At 37.4% G+C, this 19,912-nt stretch overlaps 1 protein-coding gene across 7 annotated transcripts in view; it reads right to left on the bottom strand.

The window, feature by feature from the left end:
• The window catches only part of Nol4 (nucleolar protein 4), a 372,059-nt gene that overhangs the window by 58,558 nt on the left and 293,589 nt on the right, over window positions 1-19,912 (bottom strand). For all 7 annotated transcript variants that reach the window (XM_057789161.1, XM_057789158.1, XM_057789164.1 and 4 more), the window contains one exon: window positions 4,099-4,212. In XM_057789161.1, coding sequence (XP_057645144.1) covers window positions 4,099-4,212 — 114 coding nt within the window. The remainder of the gene's footprint in view (window positions 1-4,098; window positions 4,213-19,912) is intronic.

Below are 19,912 nucleotides of genomic sequence, written 5' to 3'. Positions count from 1 at the left end.
ATTCTCTTCCCTCACTTTTGATTAGATCAAAGTAATTAAGCAACAGGCCAATCCCACCGACTGGGTTTTTGAATCGAATCACAGATGCTGCATCTCCTTCAAGCATCCTTTCCCCATTTTTCTCAGTGACTGCACCAGGGGTATCTCTCAGCGCTCACCATTTTCTCCTTCAAGGACAGGAGACTGGAGAATGTTGCAGGGTGGGGGGTAGCCCCCAACCGTTTGGTTTTAGGTGAACTCTTCTTTAGAACTATCAATGAATGCAAGCTATAAATTAGAAGAATGGAAGCTATAAATTAAAAAAACCCATCATTTCCAAACTCTTCATAGTAATCATTGATAAAGCATGTGGACAAAATATGTGAAACTCCTCAAAAAAATCACAAAAATTTGACATAAACAAGAAATAAGCAGCCAGCTAGGAGCTGCCCCAGTTGATCTTTTTACAGGCACCATAACCTAGATATCATCTAAGTGTATTTCTGGTAGGATTTGTCTACAACCCAAAATATCACCAAAAAATTGGGGCCAGCCTGGTCTACAGAGTGAGACTTTGTTTTATAGGAAAAAAAAAAACAAAAAGCAAAATAGACAAACAACCCAAACACTAAACAACAGCAGAAGCTCAGAATGATAAATGGAGAATGAGCAAGAGAGATACAGGAGACTTTCATTCTAAATTTTTACTGTCATAGATGAAAAAGTGAAGTCTGACATTGCTCATGTTTTTTTTTTCCCCAGTACCCAAAAGAGGGAAGATTTCTTTTTAATCATGAACAAATTCCAGATTTTTATATGCAAGACAGAAACCCTGCATATATCCTGGTGTGCATAGGGATTCCCTTCAGTTCTGTGAACTCTGATGTCTGATGAAGCTCTCAGTTCTGACCTTGCCACTGGCTGGCTTCAGGCCTGTGCTGATTTTATGAAATGGACATTTGAAAGAAAGAATTTAGCACATCCATAACATCTTTCATGTTCATCGATCAAACAGCTCCATAAAATCCAATTAACTCATCAAACATCATAAACGTTGAAGAACATACATAATTAGAGCTCACTATGTGGCCAGCCAGTGGCAACAAAGGGTCAGGGTGAGGCTTAACACAAAAACAGAATTTGACCTTTTTGAAATTTTATGCTTTTACTTCAGTCAGCTGCTGATGGAAAACCTCTAAACCATGGGCAAGTTCTAACAATTGTGAGTCTGGTTACAGGTACATGAAGAAAGCATGGTTTCAATGCCAAGAGCCCATAATTAGACAAAGATTTGGATCCAACATCGGAGTGATGCTGTCAATGGAAAAGAGGGAGGAGAATGATGCCATAGAAGTCTTGGTGTGGCATCTCAGATGAGACCTACAGAGCTTGTCATAAGAATCAATGGTTTAAAATTTATGAAATGCTAATTCTATGTGCTGTCCTAGGATTCAGGGTATGTAACCAGGCTCTGTCCCTTTCTTGGGGTACCTGCATTATCTTAGGGTAACAATGACTCCAATGACTGCTTTCATGCAGTTTCACCTCACATGGGTCTTCATACTGTCTGGACCTGAATTTTATGTTTATGTGAATATTACTACCAGTTTCATAGGGTTTTTGCATTTGTAAAGTGTCTCACTGATTTACAAAACACTATAAAATACAATTTATTCATTCAGTTTCATGTGGGTATGTATGTGAAGGGGGATATCAGAGAACACCTTGGAAATCATTTCCTAGTGCTCGCTACTTTCCTCTTGAGGCAGTCTCTCATTAGTATGGGACTCACCAGGTAGGTTAGACTGTATGGCCAGAGAGCACCAGGGTCTTGTCTATCTTGCCTCTCCAGCTTTATAGCTACCAGTACCTGCCACTGTTCCCAGGGTTTTCCTGTTGCTTTGTTTTCTTTTGTTTGTAGGGTTTATGAGTGGAAATGAGGTACTAATGCTTATAAGGCAAGTGCTTACTGTCTGAGCCATCTTCTCAACCCATAAGATGTAATTTAAAACATTGGTTTGCTACTTATTACATGCATCTTGAGACTTGTAAACCTATTTAGGCAAGAATTACATCCATTTTGAGATGTCTAAACTAATATAATCCCCATTTTAAAGTAGTCAGCTTTTCATGATACAATCATCATGTTCTAGCAAACAAAGAAAAATAGAACTGAAAATCTGAGAGAAGAGTCAAGGGATCACTGGTACCTGCCCATCCCAGTCTAAGGAACAGTAGCAGGCAATCTCATCGCTAAATATTGCTGGGAGTTTTTCTTTAATTGATGACTGCTCTAAGAAAACAAACACTAGTCTGATGTAAAGACCTGTAACAGGCACAGCACAAATGTATTAGTTAACAGTAAATGACTAGCGAATTGAGTGTGGCATTTCTACCGCTCGAGATAACCAAGCATATGGTGCAGAGACACTTAACTATATAAAGACTTACCTACCATCACAACTCTATGAGCTAAATATGTGTTTTTATCTCTTTTACAGCTTGCTGTAGAGTGATATTATAGGAAGTAATAGACATTAATTTCTCACTTTTCATCAAATATGTATTACTGATACTGTGCGATTATATTCCAGAGTCAGTAGGTGCTGCATGTGACTGTCCATCAAGCAGGAAAGTCTTTTTAATTCTAGAATTTGAACACTTTAGTTTTTAGAATTAAGATCTTTTCTCAAATGGACTTAGTGTGACAAGAGATTATTACACCAGACATTAAACTATTGATGCTTATCTCCAGCTTCACTGCTACTGAGATAACGGAAAGGGACCTAGATAGGAGAACCTTCTAGGTGGACCTCATTGCTGCTTACATTGCTACCAGAAAAATGCTTAGGATGTATCATGAGTCCTCTTTTTTAAGGTGCTTGTGTCAGCTCTTGAGAATTAAGACTGTTACAAATATTATTTCTCGTGAGGAGACTGAAGCATACAAATCTGACCTAGCTGGCTGTCAATCAGTTATTGGGAGATATGAGAAGTAAAGTGAGGTTGGTTACTCTTCAAATGCACAAGCTAACCAGATGGCAATGTGTATAGTACTGTAGCCCAACTTATGACAAATTTCACCATTATAAAGATGATAAATCATCTAAACTGAAGACTTGGACATGCAAATATATACTGATTATCATCATTAATAATTCCAAAATTGGCATTTTCAAATAGTTTTTATTGAACATTGATACTACATTTTGTTTAACTATAAGCTTCATCCTTTGCAACTCTGGACTATAAATACATAATATTTAATAATATTCAGTACATAAAATAATGCCATTTTGAAACATCTAAAAGATATTTTAATCTTGAAATAGAAGGCTCTTTTTGCATGCTTGAGAAAAACTATTGAATTAACAATTTACTCTACAAGCATCTCAGCTGCAATAAGCGTGAAGGACCCACTGTATAAAATCTAAAAAGTCAGAATAAAGCAAGCCTTTGTCAGTAGTATATAATGTAACACACTGTAAATTAGATAATTTACTGTGGATAATTAAGAAAGGATGACAGTAAGGAAGAGAAGTCTATTGAGTGGATAGGAAGGAAAGACAGAAAAATACAACACTAAAAGAACCACCAAGAGAAGCGCCGGTGAACAGTGTACCAAATATGCACACATTGCACTACACAATTCAAGCCTCAAGAATACAGTTCTCAGATATTTAATTAAGAAGAGTAAATTTAGGGAATGGATATCCATTAGATTAGATCCCCATTTAAGATGTTCTAATCTTTCGGAGATTATCTGTACTTCGATTATCAACAGCACAATCTATTGTCATTGGTAATATAGTAACCCTCCCCCCCCAGCAGTGTAGCAGTATATGACAGTACAGACCAGACAGCACTGAAGATAGGTTCATTTTCATTACAAATGAACACATTTGAGTCATGGTCATAAACGACAAGGTAAATTTGAATAATATGATAACCAATCAGCCAGAACCTCTTAGTCAGTCATTAAATTGGTACAGGAAGCTTAATTCAGTTTTGCTATTGCCCTCTTTCCACCATAGATTTTTTTTTGGTTTGGTATGAATGGATCACCAGAGCATAGCATTTTTCGAATCTGAGTCTGCACTCCTCCACACTCCTCAGTACCTGGGCTTTATCCAGACGCATCCTCTTGGCCGCATTTCTGCTCTCGCTTTCACAGGCTGAAGCCAAGATACTCTCTGCAACTGCTGAAGTAAGGTGGGAAGGGATAGGTCGAGACTAAAAGAGAAGAGAGAAAGGATATGAGAAATTATTAACAGTATCATTAACAGACCACATGTCAGAAGAGCTCAGAAGACCACCAACATGGGCAGGAGAATCTATTGCAGTAGAGGAAATGAAAATCGTAAAGATGGAAAATGAAAGCTAGTTAGAGGTTAGAGCTACAGCTGCTACACAGACACGCCATTCATTCCCGTGCCTCCGGGGCCACAAGTACCTATCCGGAATCATTATCTCGGAGTATGAACAGGCAATGGCAAGACTGCTGACCATAGTTTGCAAATCAAACATGCCCATTTAATCCTTTTGTGAACACGACAACGCACAAAAATTAACAGAACAAAAACAAACAACAGTGCTGTCACAAAACAAAGAAACAACAACAAAAATCTGACACCACACCATGCCAAAGAATCTGTTTTTTTAAAAAAAAGCGTGCGCACATGTGTGTGTGTGTGTGTGTGAGCATCATGTACATGGAGGCCACAGGATCACCTCAGATGTTGGTCTTCATCTTCCACCTTGATTGAGAAGTTCTGTTGTTATCACTGTGTTTTCCAGGCTAGCTGGTCCAGGAGCTTCCATGGTTATCTCCTGTCTATGCCTCCCATCTCCTTATCAGAACAATACAATCATGGATGTTTATTACCATGCCCTGCCCGTAAGCCAAACAATTGTAATGTAAATAGTGCAAATGCTTACTGAAGTTCTATTTTATGAAGAATATATATGGTTAATATACCTAGAACATTTCCTACCTTAGTTAAATACAAGATAACACAGCCAGCCACACAATGATTTCTGTCTACTCAAGGTTTTGGGTTTTTTTTTTGTGTATGTGTGTGTGTGAGATTATTTGCCTGTGTGTTTAAATCCATGTTTTCCTTTATTTTTTAAATATGAGTTTATAGTAATAATTTTATAGGCACATGTTGGAAATATATCTTCTACATAGGCTACACAGAAACTAATTAATAGCCTAACTAAGCTAATTATAAAATGTGGACAACTCTGCAGATCATTTATTATAATCATTAAAAAGTTTTCTATTCTTCTTTCATATAATTATATGCAAAACCATCTAACTGAAAGATGAAATGCTTAATGATATAGCACATTTTTAATTAAGATAAGCAAATGATAGATTAAAAAAACCACATGAAAATTAAGTCACAGAGATAATAATAAAATACTGGGAAATTGAAAAAAATACGTATCCTGGAAGCCGAGCATGCATTTCAGCATGACACTACAGGGATTTCAAAGCCTCAGCACAAAATTTATATGACTACTTACTTATTTTTGAATTAAAAATATCATTGTGTATGGCCAAGCACAAGTGTGTGAGTGCCAAGAAACACATGGAAGTCAGAAGCTATATTCCAGAAACAGATTTTCTTATGCATTGTGGATCCAGGGGTTTGAACTTGAGTGTAAGTTTTTAACTACAGAACGATCTTGGTAGCCTCACATGGGTATTATTAATTAGAAATCTCTTACATGATTCAGACCTTTTTCACTTTGTCTACAAACGTGAACATGCCTCTATTGTATAGGTTCCATTTTATTGACTTTTCCATATAAAATGTGCTTTAGAAAATTGAGACACAAAGCTCACATCTGAAATAGTACTCCAGAACAGCTATAGAGTTCACCGTGTTTTAACACATAGAGGAAGGAATTTCTGCGGTATTGAAATAGAACAGCTCTTATGTTGTATGACCTAGAAGGGAACTTTTGGGTTTTTTTTTTTTCAGATGCTTCCTTGCTGTTCCCACTTCCAGATCATACTCGCTGGGTCAGAAGGAGGGGTGGCCCCAGGGTTTCTCTTCTGATCCTTCTTCTGTGCTGTCTGGAATGCTGGCTAGACATCTGACAATAAAGAACCACAAGGTTCAAAAAGTCACTTTTCTAAAATACAGAGAAGAGAGGGATCCTGAAACAGTAGGGGGCAATGATAGATGTGTTTCTGAGGAAAATTAGGCCAGGCTTTTGCCTCGAGAACAGAGAGGGTCAAATGAGGCAAACCAAAATGAAAAGTTCATCTCAAAACTTGTATTGTTTCATTTCATTGTCTACTTCAAGTATGGCTAACAAAATGTAGCACAGTGTCAAATATACATTGAACAATAAAATCAGTCTCCCATTAAATAATGATCACTGCCTGGCAAAACAATAGAATCTAAACCGTATGAAAACCTCATGCGTTTTGGTTCCTGCAGAATTTCCTTTGAGGTAAAGTTATAGTAGAGGGTGGAAGAAAGAGCATTTGATTATGAGAAATAAAATAAATTATTAGGTTTGTAGCTGGTGTTATTCAAATGGGGGTTATGAGTTCACAAAGTCTATCTGCATTATTAGACTTTTATCTGGTCCCAGGAATGGAACTGATAAACTCAGTTACATACCAGCAATCCTCTTTTTCTTAATCCAGTCAGCAGCAATCACACAGGGTACAGGCATACATACTTCCATTCCTTGTCATCTTTAAAGTTCTCTTTGCTGGGTATCTTTATTCCAAATTGGACATAAAAAGTTATAAAACTCAGGAAGTTGATTGAATTTTACTAATAAGCATTCAAGTTTCTTAAATATGTGTGGAGTATGTTTTATTTCTTGTAAAAGTTTGTTGAACAAGAACAGAAAGTACAAGAAATATTTTTAGTTAAAATTTTTCCATAGAAATTTTTTCTGTTCTTTAATTTAAAAGAAATTCAAAGAACTAAGCCAGACCTGTAGCTTTCACTCTGAGAGTAAAAGTTGTCTTTCATAACTTACATTATGTTCTTTTGAGAAAGTCATGGGGATTGTAGGGCCTTTCCCACATGCATGGCTGGTCTGGTCAGGAACAAGAAGAGAGTTCTACCTGAGTGGAACAAGTTGTTCTTTTACGGTTACCTGACAACTAAAATCTCAGACTTGGGGAGAAAATTAACTTCAAAATAAAAGCAACCATACTCTCTTCTAATGAGTGGAGAGAGAAGCAGACCTGCAGACACAAAGTTGATCACAAACAAAAGATAGAATTTTTTTTTTATCTGCCCTAAGTTTCTTGTGGAACCATAATGTGACATCCATAGATGACCTTTGAGACAAAGTCACAGGCATGGAAGCCAGATAGATTAATTTGCCCTAGGACAAACACCTACTTTTAGAAGTTAGGCTTCCTGGATTTCAGTTCACCATTCTTTCTTTCACATTGTATTGCAATTAGCACTTCTAAATAATTAATGGTTAATGAAATAAAAACCTTATCTGCAAACTGATGTGCTAATTCAAAAATAAGCAGATAGAAGTCAGCCTAAATTTATACTATAATCCAAATTTATTCAAGATCATTGGACAGAAGAGAAAAGTGAATTAGCAATTTGCAATGTGAGATGTTTTTTAAGATCCTCAAGTCTCAAATGTATAATCTATGTGTGTTTCTAAGCAGAATCCTATGTCATGTGAATATAATTCTGAGATGACTCTCAATAATCATTCCTACTGGGAGCTTGGGATAAACATAACTTAATACAAAAAGCTTAGATTCATCATCTAATTTTCCAGTCTTCAAGAAAAAGCATTTACATTATTTTCATTCTTTAGAGAAAGCCAAACCAAAGTTTGGAGAGAATACATGACCTGTCCACCTCCATTAATCATATAGATTCCCTGGGATTCAAACATGTATGATGGCAAATTGTAAATACTTTATAGTAAAGAATTATTTTCACTTGATAATTCTGGTGAGCTAATACAAAATGGAAGATACATCATTGCAGCTAACCTCATTTTGTTTCTAAACAAGGAATACATTTGGACTTCTCGAGCATCTTTATGTTGGGGTGATTTAAATCCTTCGCTTACACTTCTCCACTAATTCCTGAAGGCTAAGTTCTGCCACAATCTAATGTCACAAATTTTTAGTGTTGCTGTATTCAGAGAGCCGGTCAATTACTTCACATGAACCAAGCAGTTGGGCTCCATTTCATGGCTGCAGTGAAGGCTTAGGAGGCTCCTCATGAACTAATAAGCTATAGAGGCCTTTGATTCTAACACTGGTGAGCCCAGATAAACAATAAAGGTCTGTATCCACTACATCGCTCAGGGATATTTCATGTAATGACAATATAGCTAAGGTAAAAACCATTGGCTTGATTTTTCTTGATGATTTGCCTTTTATTTACTTCCCAGCTCAGTTATTCATATCAAGAAGGTGAGAAGAAAATAAATCTAATATTCTGTGGTATTACGTGTGGGCACAATGGTACCCTGAGTCCTCTCATCCCTTCTGTCATCAAACTTAACAGCTGAGGACCCATTCCAGTTTTTCTTCTCTAGTGGTGATGTAACTTTAGAATATGCTGAGGGCTTTATTCATATTCTAACAGTGGCAAAGATTAGGTTTCCCTCCCTTATTCCTAACACTGGCCATAAGTACAAATGTTTTCGTGTGGTAAATCAGTCACGACCAAAGTGCAAAGACTCTAAGGAAGAATTTATAGAAAACAGCACATCTCCTGGTGACTGTGATTTTAGTAGACATACTATTTGGCATATGTATCTTAAAGGAATATTCCTGGTATTGATTAATATGTAAACAAATGTAGCTGGGCAGTGGTGGCGCACGCCTTTAACCCCAGCACTCAGGAGGCAGGTGGATCTCTGTGATTTCGAGGCCAGCCTGGTCTACAAAAGCTAGTTCCAGGACAGGCTCCTGCAGAGAAACCCTGTCTTGAAAAAACAAACAAACAAAAAAAAAAAAACCAAAACAAACAAAAAAAACAAAAAAAAAGAAGGAAAGAAAGAAAAAGAAAAAGAAGAAAAAATTGAGACGAGACAAATGCTTCTGTGTGTGTTTGTGTGTGTGTGATTTGTACTACATCAGAAATTTGCTATTTCCCCCCTCCATGTGAGCTAAACTCTTAGTAATTATCTCTTCATAATTAACAGTTATTCTCCACTGGATCCCGAGCTGAACTTTTCTCTGCACTGTTCCTACAGTCATAATTATCTAGGTTCAAATCAGTGGGGTTGTGTCACCCAACAGATGGCTAAATGGTCACATGGAGCTTTGGAGTGGAAAAAGTCACATTTTAATTGGAACTTAAGATATGATTTCTGTTGGCACCATGGAGATGTATCTTCCTTTTCAGAACCAGGGGAAATGTAGCAACAAATGGTGCCAAGTTTTAGTTTTAGAAATACATATTAAACAACCTTAAGATGCACTGGTGTTTGGGTATACATTTAAGATACTTTAGAATTACACAAAAGTTTCAAAAACTCAATAATATAAATCTACTTATGGGATAATATCAGAGTGTTCTCCAAACTCTTAAATGCACCTCAGTTAAGTATTAAACAACATGGAGAAGCAGCTATGACATCCACCGAGGTTGTGAATAGAATGTGCTCCCCAAGACACTTAGAGAAAATGATTCAGTGATGAAAATTTAGGTAGCATCTGTGAATTAAGAATTTTCCCTTCTCTTCTGGTTACTTAAAGAAAATCATTATTAAGGAACATGCTATTTATTTGATGTGAACACACACTGTTTCCCCAAATGGTATATCAATGCAAAAAGGCATAATCATAAAGGCTATGTAAAAATTTAAGCTCCTAAAAGGCCCCCTTTATTTGATGGGCTCTATGGTTCATAGACATCAGTATTATAGAGATAGTTTATTGACTGTATTGGACTGACCCAGGTATCATCCTTTGCTTGTTTATTTGCTTGTTTGGTTTTTTGTTTTGTCTTGCTTTTTAAGACAGGATTTCTATGTGTATCCTCGGCTGTCCAGGAACTCAATCTGCAGACCACGCTGGCCACGAACTCACAGAGATTTCCTTGCCTCTGCCCCCCGAGTGTTGGGAATAAAGGTGTGAGCCACAACAGCCAAGCTAATACTACCTTCTTTTATTCAACAAATATATTTAATGAGTGTAATTTATAAGTCAAAAATCTCTAAAATTCAGAGAGAAACATATACAACTTTAAGGCTTATAACTTCTAGCTTGTACTGGTACAGTGTCTAACACATAGGTTTTAAAACATCAGTAATAGATTTATACTTTGTTTTCAGGAATTCTGAAGTATTTTTCAAAACATTGTAATAAACATATGACAAAATGAATATTTAATGTTATTCCTGATTTCTGTGAATGTTTTGAAAGGCTAAAATAGTTGTATCTATGCAGTTTTCCCAGCGTGCACAGACTCTGAGTGCCATGCAATAAGCAGAGTTGCATTTTACCATGGTCTGTGGGCTGCATCATTTGAAACCTTAACTACTGGTAACTTAAGATTTTAAACCAAGGCTTGGGAATGTGGTGAAAATCGTACTTTGGCTGTCCTTAGTTGTGTGTTTAATACAGTTTTGATAGAAATGACAAGCAACAAAACTGTACTGATTTCATCCGGCCTCCCGAGTATTGGTCAGGAGGTTATGGAAGTTCATTGATTGCTTCCCAGGATCTGGCCCAAGAGGTCAGCATATGACTCAAATAGGTGAGGTGACTCATTGTTTATCCAGAGGAAAAACTGAAGCTTGCTGTTAGAGGATTGCTTTTAGGTTGCAAGTTCTCAGAAGTGCTGAGGACAACATTTCCAGCAGATAGAAAGGAACGATCTGACAGATAAACGACTACAGAGAAACACAGCTAAGAATGGAAGGAAGTCAAACATCAGCTGTGGCCAAGGGGTTTATGGGGGAAGAACTGGCATCATTATCTTGAGAAAATTACCTTGATTAATTTGAAAGGAGTTTAAAACTACAGTATTAAACAAAAGTATAATATAAAATAATTGGCATTTTGGCTTTTAATGTAAGTTTAATTTATATTGTTCATTCTGGATGTATTGAAACAGTGCCTTACTATGGTGGATGCTGGCCTTGAGTTTACAGTAATCCCTCTCCATGGCCCCTCAGTGCTGAGGTGACTGATATGAACCACCACATATACTTCAAGCAAGAGCTTTCATTTATGAATTAATGTTTCATATGTCTTGACCTTGATTTTTTGAATATTATTGGTCATGAACAATGATATTTCATAAATAAATTGGAAATTAATGTCTTGCAGCTTCATTCATAGCAGCAGCATTTGACTAATGCCCACAGATATTAGAATCAGCCAATATGCAAGATAATGAAAATACCATGTTATCAATTCTAACCGGTTTGCCCTTCACTTTTAATCTCCACTAGGAACATCACCTACATCTACAAACATTTGGTTATATTATATTATTACACGTAACAACACAGAATTGTACATCATGGCACCTTTTCCTATCACCACTTACTACAGATTGATTCTATTCAAGGACGGTCACTACTGTAACTACTGATTCACAATATTTACCACTTACATAAAAATAAAAATCAGTGTGCTGAAATTCAAAGAGGAGTTAAAAATAAGTATCATGTTAATGTCTTTAGAGGAAAAATTTAATTTTTAAATGTATGAGTCTTGACTTTTAATTAGCAGCAGGTTTTAGAAATTAACTCCCAAGACACTGAAGCACTGTCACACAGTAAAAGCCACTTAACTCTCACTTCCTTTCCATCACAAAGTAACAGGCTACTCAATATCTTTTCATTCATTCGCTCCTTCACTCAACAAATTTAATTCAGTTGAATGCAGTTTGTTAGCTGTCAGGAGCAAGCACTAGCACTCTGGGAGATGGTGGGGATGGTACAGAGATACACAAGTTCAAAAGCACAGTAGTCAGAAACTGCAGGAGCTAAGACTTTATATCGGTAATGACAATAAGACAAAACTAGAGAAGATGCACAGAAAGTGAAATCTGCACGTAGAAGAAAGAGACTGGAGATTACTTTTAGAAAGGTGATTTAGCAGGTGAGCACACATCTGGTCCAATCCTATTAATTCATGGGGTAGAGACACCTAGTAGATTTATACAAGCGTGATTTAACCTGAAGTCTAAGACATGATTTCACACTCTTACGTGCCAGGCAGGAACTTTGACACCTCTTATTTCAAGCAATATTGGTCTTCGTCTTTATGATAAGTATTATCATATCATTTTATCCAATGAGGAAGCTGAGGTTCAAGGATGCAAGACCCATAATTGCCAAAATGTAGAATGCTAATCGACTGGGCATAAAATCAGGATCCTCCATTAATTACTTGTCATCAGTGCTGCTAATCGCCTGTTGCTTCCTGGTTATATTTTTCCCTGACCTTTCTTTGTGAGAAGAAATTTTAGTATTTTATGAAGCTGGTTGCTTTTTCTATTATTTTCCCTCCTCACAATTAACATGGAGTTTAATCAATATTAATTTGTAAGTTAAATGGAGATTTGCTTTTAAAAAAAGCGAACACAAAACTGTGGAGCATGTTTTTCTTAGTAGTTTACTAAGTAGTTTACTTTACGAGCCTTTCTGACATCATGTGGACAAGTCTTCAGTATGATCAGTATGATGGTCTTTCTCTTCCAAATAGTTCTTTCTTCCTCGTAAATGTAAAGATTTCTTGGTGCTGCTCTTGTGTTATTGCGTTAGTATTAGGTACAATGTTTATTTATTTGTTGGTTAGGTATGAAGCTGACTTCTTACCTCCCCACCCAGAGGCTTCATGGTTTGATCAATTCAGAAAATTTGTCATCATGGTCCCTAAAATATTGTCCCTTTCTTTTTCTATTTTCTCCTCTGGACTGCTAAACAGATCTTTCTTTATCATGGCGAGGTTCTTTTTCCTCCATGTCTACCTTCCTACAAGAAGGTAATTTTCTTATTTATAGATTCTGGTTATCCCTTTTCTCCTTGACTAACACTTATATTCTGTTTGACCCACCTAGTAGGGTATTAAATTCAAAGCATAAAATGCCTGGCAATTCTACTTCCAGAAGATGGAATGGAGGCTTCTTCCTCTAATTTGAAGTAGCAGCTATTTTGTGGGGAGGGTCTCCAGTTCACACACAGTTCTCAGTGTACTTTCCTGCCTGATCGTTCTGAGTTGGATTATCGCTCAGCCTCTAGTCCCAATCCTTTCTGTCCATGCTCTCTGACTCTATCTTCCAGGCTGCTCTCCTATTCCAGTACGTGTGTATAACTGTGGCTGTATGCTTCCTAACTCTTTTACAGGTTTAGATATTGACTTGTTTTTATTTTGTGGTAGATATTTTTCAATTCATATTTCATTCAGTATTTATATCTATAATGGGAAGATGAGGGGTATAAGTAGGAGTTATTCTCTAATACTTAACTTCATGTTTAAACTAAGTGATTTCATGATGAGCTGTTGTGACAAATATATTTGAATTAAATAATGATTATGGTATATTTGTTAATATAATATATTATATATTATGTATATATAATATATTGCCATATAATTATTATTTAATTCAAACACATGTAGGAAATAATGGGCAGAGGATAACCATAATCCTCGAGAAAATCCACAGAACAAGAGACTAAATATTAAGGAAAGCAACAGTAATTCTCTATGATAGACTGTGGTATGAAAAGAAACCACTTGACGGTGTTAGAAGAAAAAGTAGATAATTATGTGACTGTCAGTCAAACATTTACATACATTATCACACATAATGGCCCAACGGCCATTTCATTTAGAAAACTGAGTCTCTGAAATATCTTATGATTCAATTAGAGGAACTGAACTAACACAGGAATTAAACTCAGATCTCCCGGCCTCAATAGGTTATTTTTAAGATCCAGGTTTTAGACTCTGTTTTGAGATGGTGAAGCTGCACACTTTGGAGGCCAAAATTGAGGAAGGTACTCTATGAGCAAAGATCCAGGGGTCTCCTTAGTACTGAGTTCCTAGAAGCAGTCTGAGTTAGGAGAAAAAGCCAGTTTCACCAACAACATTGATTCGCAAGTGAATATAAAAGTGTCTATAGAGATGTCAAGAGAAATAGGTTCAGGGGTTTCAAATGGTTCCGTAGTGTATTTTCTAACTATCTACATACCCACTTTCCTTCGCATTCATTGCTTGTACTCTAGGTTTGGATTTATTTTGTTTTAGTTTTGAGACAGGGTCAGTCATCTGATGGATAACAGGGTGCCCATGAACTCTCTAAATATCAATGAGAGCAGCCTTGAACACCTAAACCCCCTGCTCCCACCTAGAGTGCAGAATTTACAGTTGTGTGCCACCACACCAGACTTTACTTTTTTAAAATATCAATTATTTTACTTTTATAGCTTTGAATTTTATTTTTGTTAAAGAAGACATGAAGCTGTGAAAATCTTCAGGCTTCTATAACATTAATTCTGCTCTGTTTAAGGAGAGTGAATACACAGACTTGTGTAAGGTACAAGCAAGGAGTCAACCTAGAAGACTGTGCAGTAAGGTAGGCACAAGACATGAAGGACTGAAACTAAAATAGCAGAGAAATAGGATACAGCTGTTCTTATTTGGAAATCTACCACAGAAAGAATGACAGTATTCGGTGACTGATGGCATCTCATTCTGAATTTTTAGGCAGGGGTGAAAATGACAATGACAATGTTATCCAACATAAACCAACTAGGAAGCGGCAGGTAGCACTTTGGTAGATAAAGTAGCCATGGAGAAAATGTGTTATGAAAATTATGGATGCCAGTGTGCTAGAGCACTAACTGATCAACATTTGAATGAAATTCCAAACCTCTACTAAGACTTTACTGTAGAATAGAGAGAATATCGTGCACCGAGAAAAACTTGCATTTGTGGTTAGGGTGGCATAGAGTCCATGACCAAGTATGCATTAAAATGCCATTCCCCAAAGATAACATAGGTAAATGGGGAGGCAGGGGAGCAATAGATAAAGAGCTAGGCATTGATGTAGGGAATACAATGGTGGGATCTGGTGCAAAGGAGTCGCATGTCCTTTCTAAGAACCAATCCAGTAGTAGGGAAGTAAGAGCCAGAGTACAAACGCTATGGGAATGGTTGACGAATGCTGTAATCTGTGAGGTAACATGTTCTGAGGAAACTGAAGTGGTATCTATGGACAGAAGTCCTCATTGTCAGTGGATCAAACAGAGCACGTAACAGGAGGACATGGTTGATAAACCAATGTTCTGAGGAGGTGGATGAGTGTAGGGGAAGCCCAGCCCAATAATGCTCACCTCGGGCTAATATTTATGTATAAATCTGGTAGGCAAGAGTCCTGCCGGCCCCTTTTGTACTTTCGGTTTCATCCCTACATCCCTGGTGTTGTAAGCTATTACCTCATTAAAACAAGGGGTACTTTCAAAAAAATAGGGAGGGATTAACTGGTTTGATGGGATGATTGGTATTTGTAAATTACTGTTTTTAGAAAATTGTATTGATACTGATTCTTGTATATTGGTATATTGAATATTAAATGTGAGTGCTTCTACCTCTATTTTTTGTATAAGAGTATGCTTATGCCTCTGTCTATATTGTATTGATATATTTACCATATTGCAATATACATTTCTACCTCTGATATTATTTATATAATGACATTGTTTACATTTGGTATGTAATGACATTGTTTACATTTGGAGATCATTGTTCTCATAATTTACACAGTGATTTATTCTCTTAATCCTCAAGTTAGATATCGAGAATTATAAATCAATCGTCATATATGTTTGTCATATTTATTTTTAGGATAATTGGGTTGTTTTTTAGATACATAGAGATTATTTTTAGTATAGATAGTATAATCTTCAACATCTTCGAAGAGCTGTAGAAAACGGCCTTTAATCTGACTTAAAATTCCATGCCAACAAGACGCAAACACTCCTGACAACACCACTCTACTCCCGAGAGAACGTTGAGCACCAAAGACACTCCACTGGGAGCTTGTCTTCTTGGCAGAACTGGCCTTTGGGCTAAGAAAAGCCCATACCTCAACTACTGACAAAAATACAAAATATCCATAAATGGATAAAAAAGGATTGTCTTATCTTGCCAAGACAGGGTAGGATAGTTCTAAGAAAGTTCCTTGCCTTTAATAATAAGTCAGTTATGTTAGGCCTTAGCCAAAGGTGGTTGACTCAACATTGCAAACGAGACTTTGGGTGATTGCCCAGGTAGTCAGTTGTCTCTGCATTTGTTGCACATTTTGGAAATTTCTCATTTGTTCTTCCTGGTTGCTTAAGTAATATTACTTCCCTTCTCGGATCTTTGACGGGGTTGAAGATTAGATAATTGTAGTTACTCTCTACATTATTTAGACTCCTTGAGATAGAATGTTTAACAAAACTTTTGTTATATGTTTCTTGCTCAATATTGTTTTATTTATTATTTTTTCCTATTGTATATAGTTGTATTTGCTTTAGTTCTGTCTTATTTAGACAAAAGGGGGAGATGTAGGGGAAGCCCAGCCCGATGGGGGGCGTGTTCGCCTCGGGCTAATATTTACGTATAAATCTGGCGGGCATGAGCCCCGCTGGCCCCTTTTGTACTTCTGGTTTCATTGCTGGATCCCTGGTGTTGTAAGCTATTACCTCATTAGAATTTACTATCATATTAAGCTAGCCTGGTTATTACGCCGCATCAGGTAAGGAGGGGAACAGGTGTGGAATGATGATATTCAGAGGAAATAAGGCTGGACCCTGATTCTGCAAAAACAGTGCAACGCACAGGAAACTTTAGATAATTCCATGGTGTGTGTTTGTGTACCAGTGTGTGCACATGCCAGAGGCACCATCCATTTTCTCTTAAGACAGGATTTCTCACAACAGCAAGTTTGCAAAGTAACTGAATTGGTTGACAAGTGAACCCTGGGGACATGCACGTTGGTTCCCCGGAGTTGGGATTATAAGCACATAGCACTGAGCCAGCAGTTTTTTGAGATACCATTTTACACCTGTCAGAATGGCTAAAATCAAAAACACCAATGACAGCCTTTGCTGGAGAGGTTGTGGAGTAAGGGGCACACTCATCCATTGCTGGTGGGAATACGAACTTGTGCAACCACTTTGGAAATCAGTGTGGCGGTTTCTCAGGAAATTTGGGATCAACCTACCCCAGGACCCAGCAATACCACTTTTGGGAATATACCCAAGAGATATCCTATCATATTACAAAAGCATTTGTTCAACTATGTTCATAGCAGCATTATTAATAGCCAGAAACTAGAAACAACCTAGATGCCCTTCAATGGAAGAATGGATGAAGAAAGTATGGAATATATACATATTAGAGTACTACTCAGAGGTTAAAAATGAAATCTTGAATTTTGCATGCAAATGGATGAAAATAGAAAACACTAGGCAGAGGCAGGCGGATCTCTGTGAGTTCGAGACCAGCCTGGTCTACAAGAGCTAGTTCCAGGACAGGCTCCAAAACCACAGAGAAACCCTGTCTCGAAAAACCAAAAAAAAAAAAAAATAGAAAACACTATCCTGAGTGAGGTATCCCAGACCCAAAAAGATGAACATGGGATGTACTCACTCATAATTGGTTTCTAGCCATAAATAAAGGACATTAAGCCTATAATTCGTGATCCTAGAGAAGCTAAATAAGAAGGTAAACCCAAAGAAAAACATATAGTTATCCTCTTGGATATTAGAAGTAGACAAGATTGCCGGGCAAAAATTGGGATCTTGGGGATGGGATGAGACGGGGGTTAGGGGAGATGGGGAGAGAAAAGTAAGAAGGAGAGGATGGGGAGAACTTGGGATGGTTGGTATAAACAAAGGGTGGATATGGGAGCAGGGAAGTATATATCTTAATTAAGGGAGCCATCTTAGGGTTGGCAAGAGGCTTGACCCTAGAGGGTCTCCCAGGTGTCCAGTGAGATGTCCCCAGTTAGTTCCTTGGGCAGCTGAGAAGAGGGAACCTGAAATGGCCCTGTCCTATGCCATACTGATGGATATCTTGCATATCGCCATGTATTCTGTGGATTGAACACAGGCTGTTGTGCTTGTGAAACAGGAATTCAGCCAAGTCAGCCATCTCTTTACCCAGTCTCAAGTGTTAATACTCCTTATGTAGGCCGTTCAAGGAAAGCTTAAGATGTAATATATGTACGATAATAAAGGCTTCGTTGACAGAAACTGTTGGAGTTGAACATGTGAGAGATCTGTGACATCAGAGGGAAGATATCAGAATGACTCAGGAGCACATCATAGTTTGCCATCAAATTCACTGTTGTGAGCAGACTACTCAGATCAAGTGAATACAGCCCACAGTGTGCTCTGTTATATGATTGCACTAGTAGGAGCTGACAACTACAAAGAGGGAAAGGGCATAGAAAGCAGTCAGAAAATTCAAGCCATATGTGTTCACTAATTAGCATCTATTAAGTGAATTGGTCACAAATTATATACATACATGAATATGTGTGTGTTCATGTAATATGAAAAATAATGTAAATAGTTAAAAGTATAAAGATGCCACAGAGATGTTGCTAAGAATCAGTGTGCTGGGTAAACGATATTGTTGATGGAATTTTGAGTTTAAGAATCACTTTAAGATATTTTATTTTATTTTTATTTATTTGTTTGTTTTATTTTATTTATTTATTTATTTTGGTTTGGTTTTTTGAGACAGGGTTTCTCTGTGGTTTTGGAGCCTGTCCTGGAACTAGCTCTTATAGACCAGGCTGGTCTCGAACTCACAGAGATCCACCTGCCTCTGCCTCCCAAGTTCTGGGATTAAAGGCGTGTGCCACCACCGCCCAGCACTTTAAGATATTTTAATTAATTAGTTGTGGGGGGAAGGAAGGGAGAGAGAGACAGAGGGAGAGTGTGAGAACGAGACTGAGCGAGCAGATGCACACTGTAGAAAGTAGAGGTTCAAGTCAGAGAACGGTTTCCAGGGGTCAGTTCTTGCCTACCTTTGAGACACAGGCTATTTGGCTCTTGTTGTATCTGCTGTGCAGCACACACTGAACCAGTTAGGCCAAGAGCTTCCATTGATTCTCGTGTCTTTGTCTAGCTGTTGGCATGTTGAAATTAGATGTGCATCCTGTATCTAGATTTTTATATGGGTTCTAGGGATCAAATTCATGTCATCAGACTTGTGAGACTGGGCTTTTTTCTCACTCAACTATCTCCCCAGCCTCTTGATACATGTTTGTCAACCGTACTTGAGAGTGAAGAGGAGACACCATTGTAGCCTGTGATATGTCATCAGGGAGTGAATGCAAGGTCTTTGCTTTGTGTGGCCTGTACCAAGCTAAGAAAAGCATAGAAACCACTACTTAAAACTCAGATTTTCTTTAACTCTAAAGGATCACTTTCTGCTGGTTTCAGAGTTATACTGTTTCCTTGCCCTTTTAAAAATTGCTGCCTAACGTTCCCCCTATAGCAGATATGCTAACTAAGATGGAAGTATGTACAGAGACACAGACACAGGACTGCTGAGACTTTGACGACATCTAGCTCAGACTTCCTGACAGAGAGGCCCCAAAATGAAGACACTACGCTAAGAGCTTTGGTGGTGAGGACTAAGGCAAGACTCTGCTTCTTCATAAGTGCTTCTGCCTGCATCAAACTCTAAGGGAATCTTTTGAAATGAAGTATTTTAGAATGCGTATGTAGTAATTATGTGGATTGCATCATCAGCAAAATTTTATATAAAAAAACTTGAATAAGACTTATTTTCACAAGCAAAGAAAGTCTCATTAAACAATCGGGAATGTGATTTTTTTTCAAGAAGATGAGGTCATTGAATTCAGATATCTAAGTTACTTGGACTATATCAGTAAGGACACAATTGAGGATAGAAGAGGTTATTTCATGAAAAGCC

The sequence above is a fragment of the Chionomys nivalis genome, chromosome 14 (assembly GCF_950005125.1).
Source record: "Chionomys nivalis chromosome 14, mChiNiv1.1, whole genome shotgun sequence".
Lineage (NCBI taxonomy): Eukaryota > Metazoa > Chordata > Mammalia > Rodentia > Cricetidae > Chionomys > Chionomys nivalis.
Note: the sequence above shows the minus strand (reverse complement) of the source record. Positions and strands in the feature narration are given on the sequence as shown.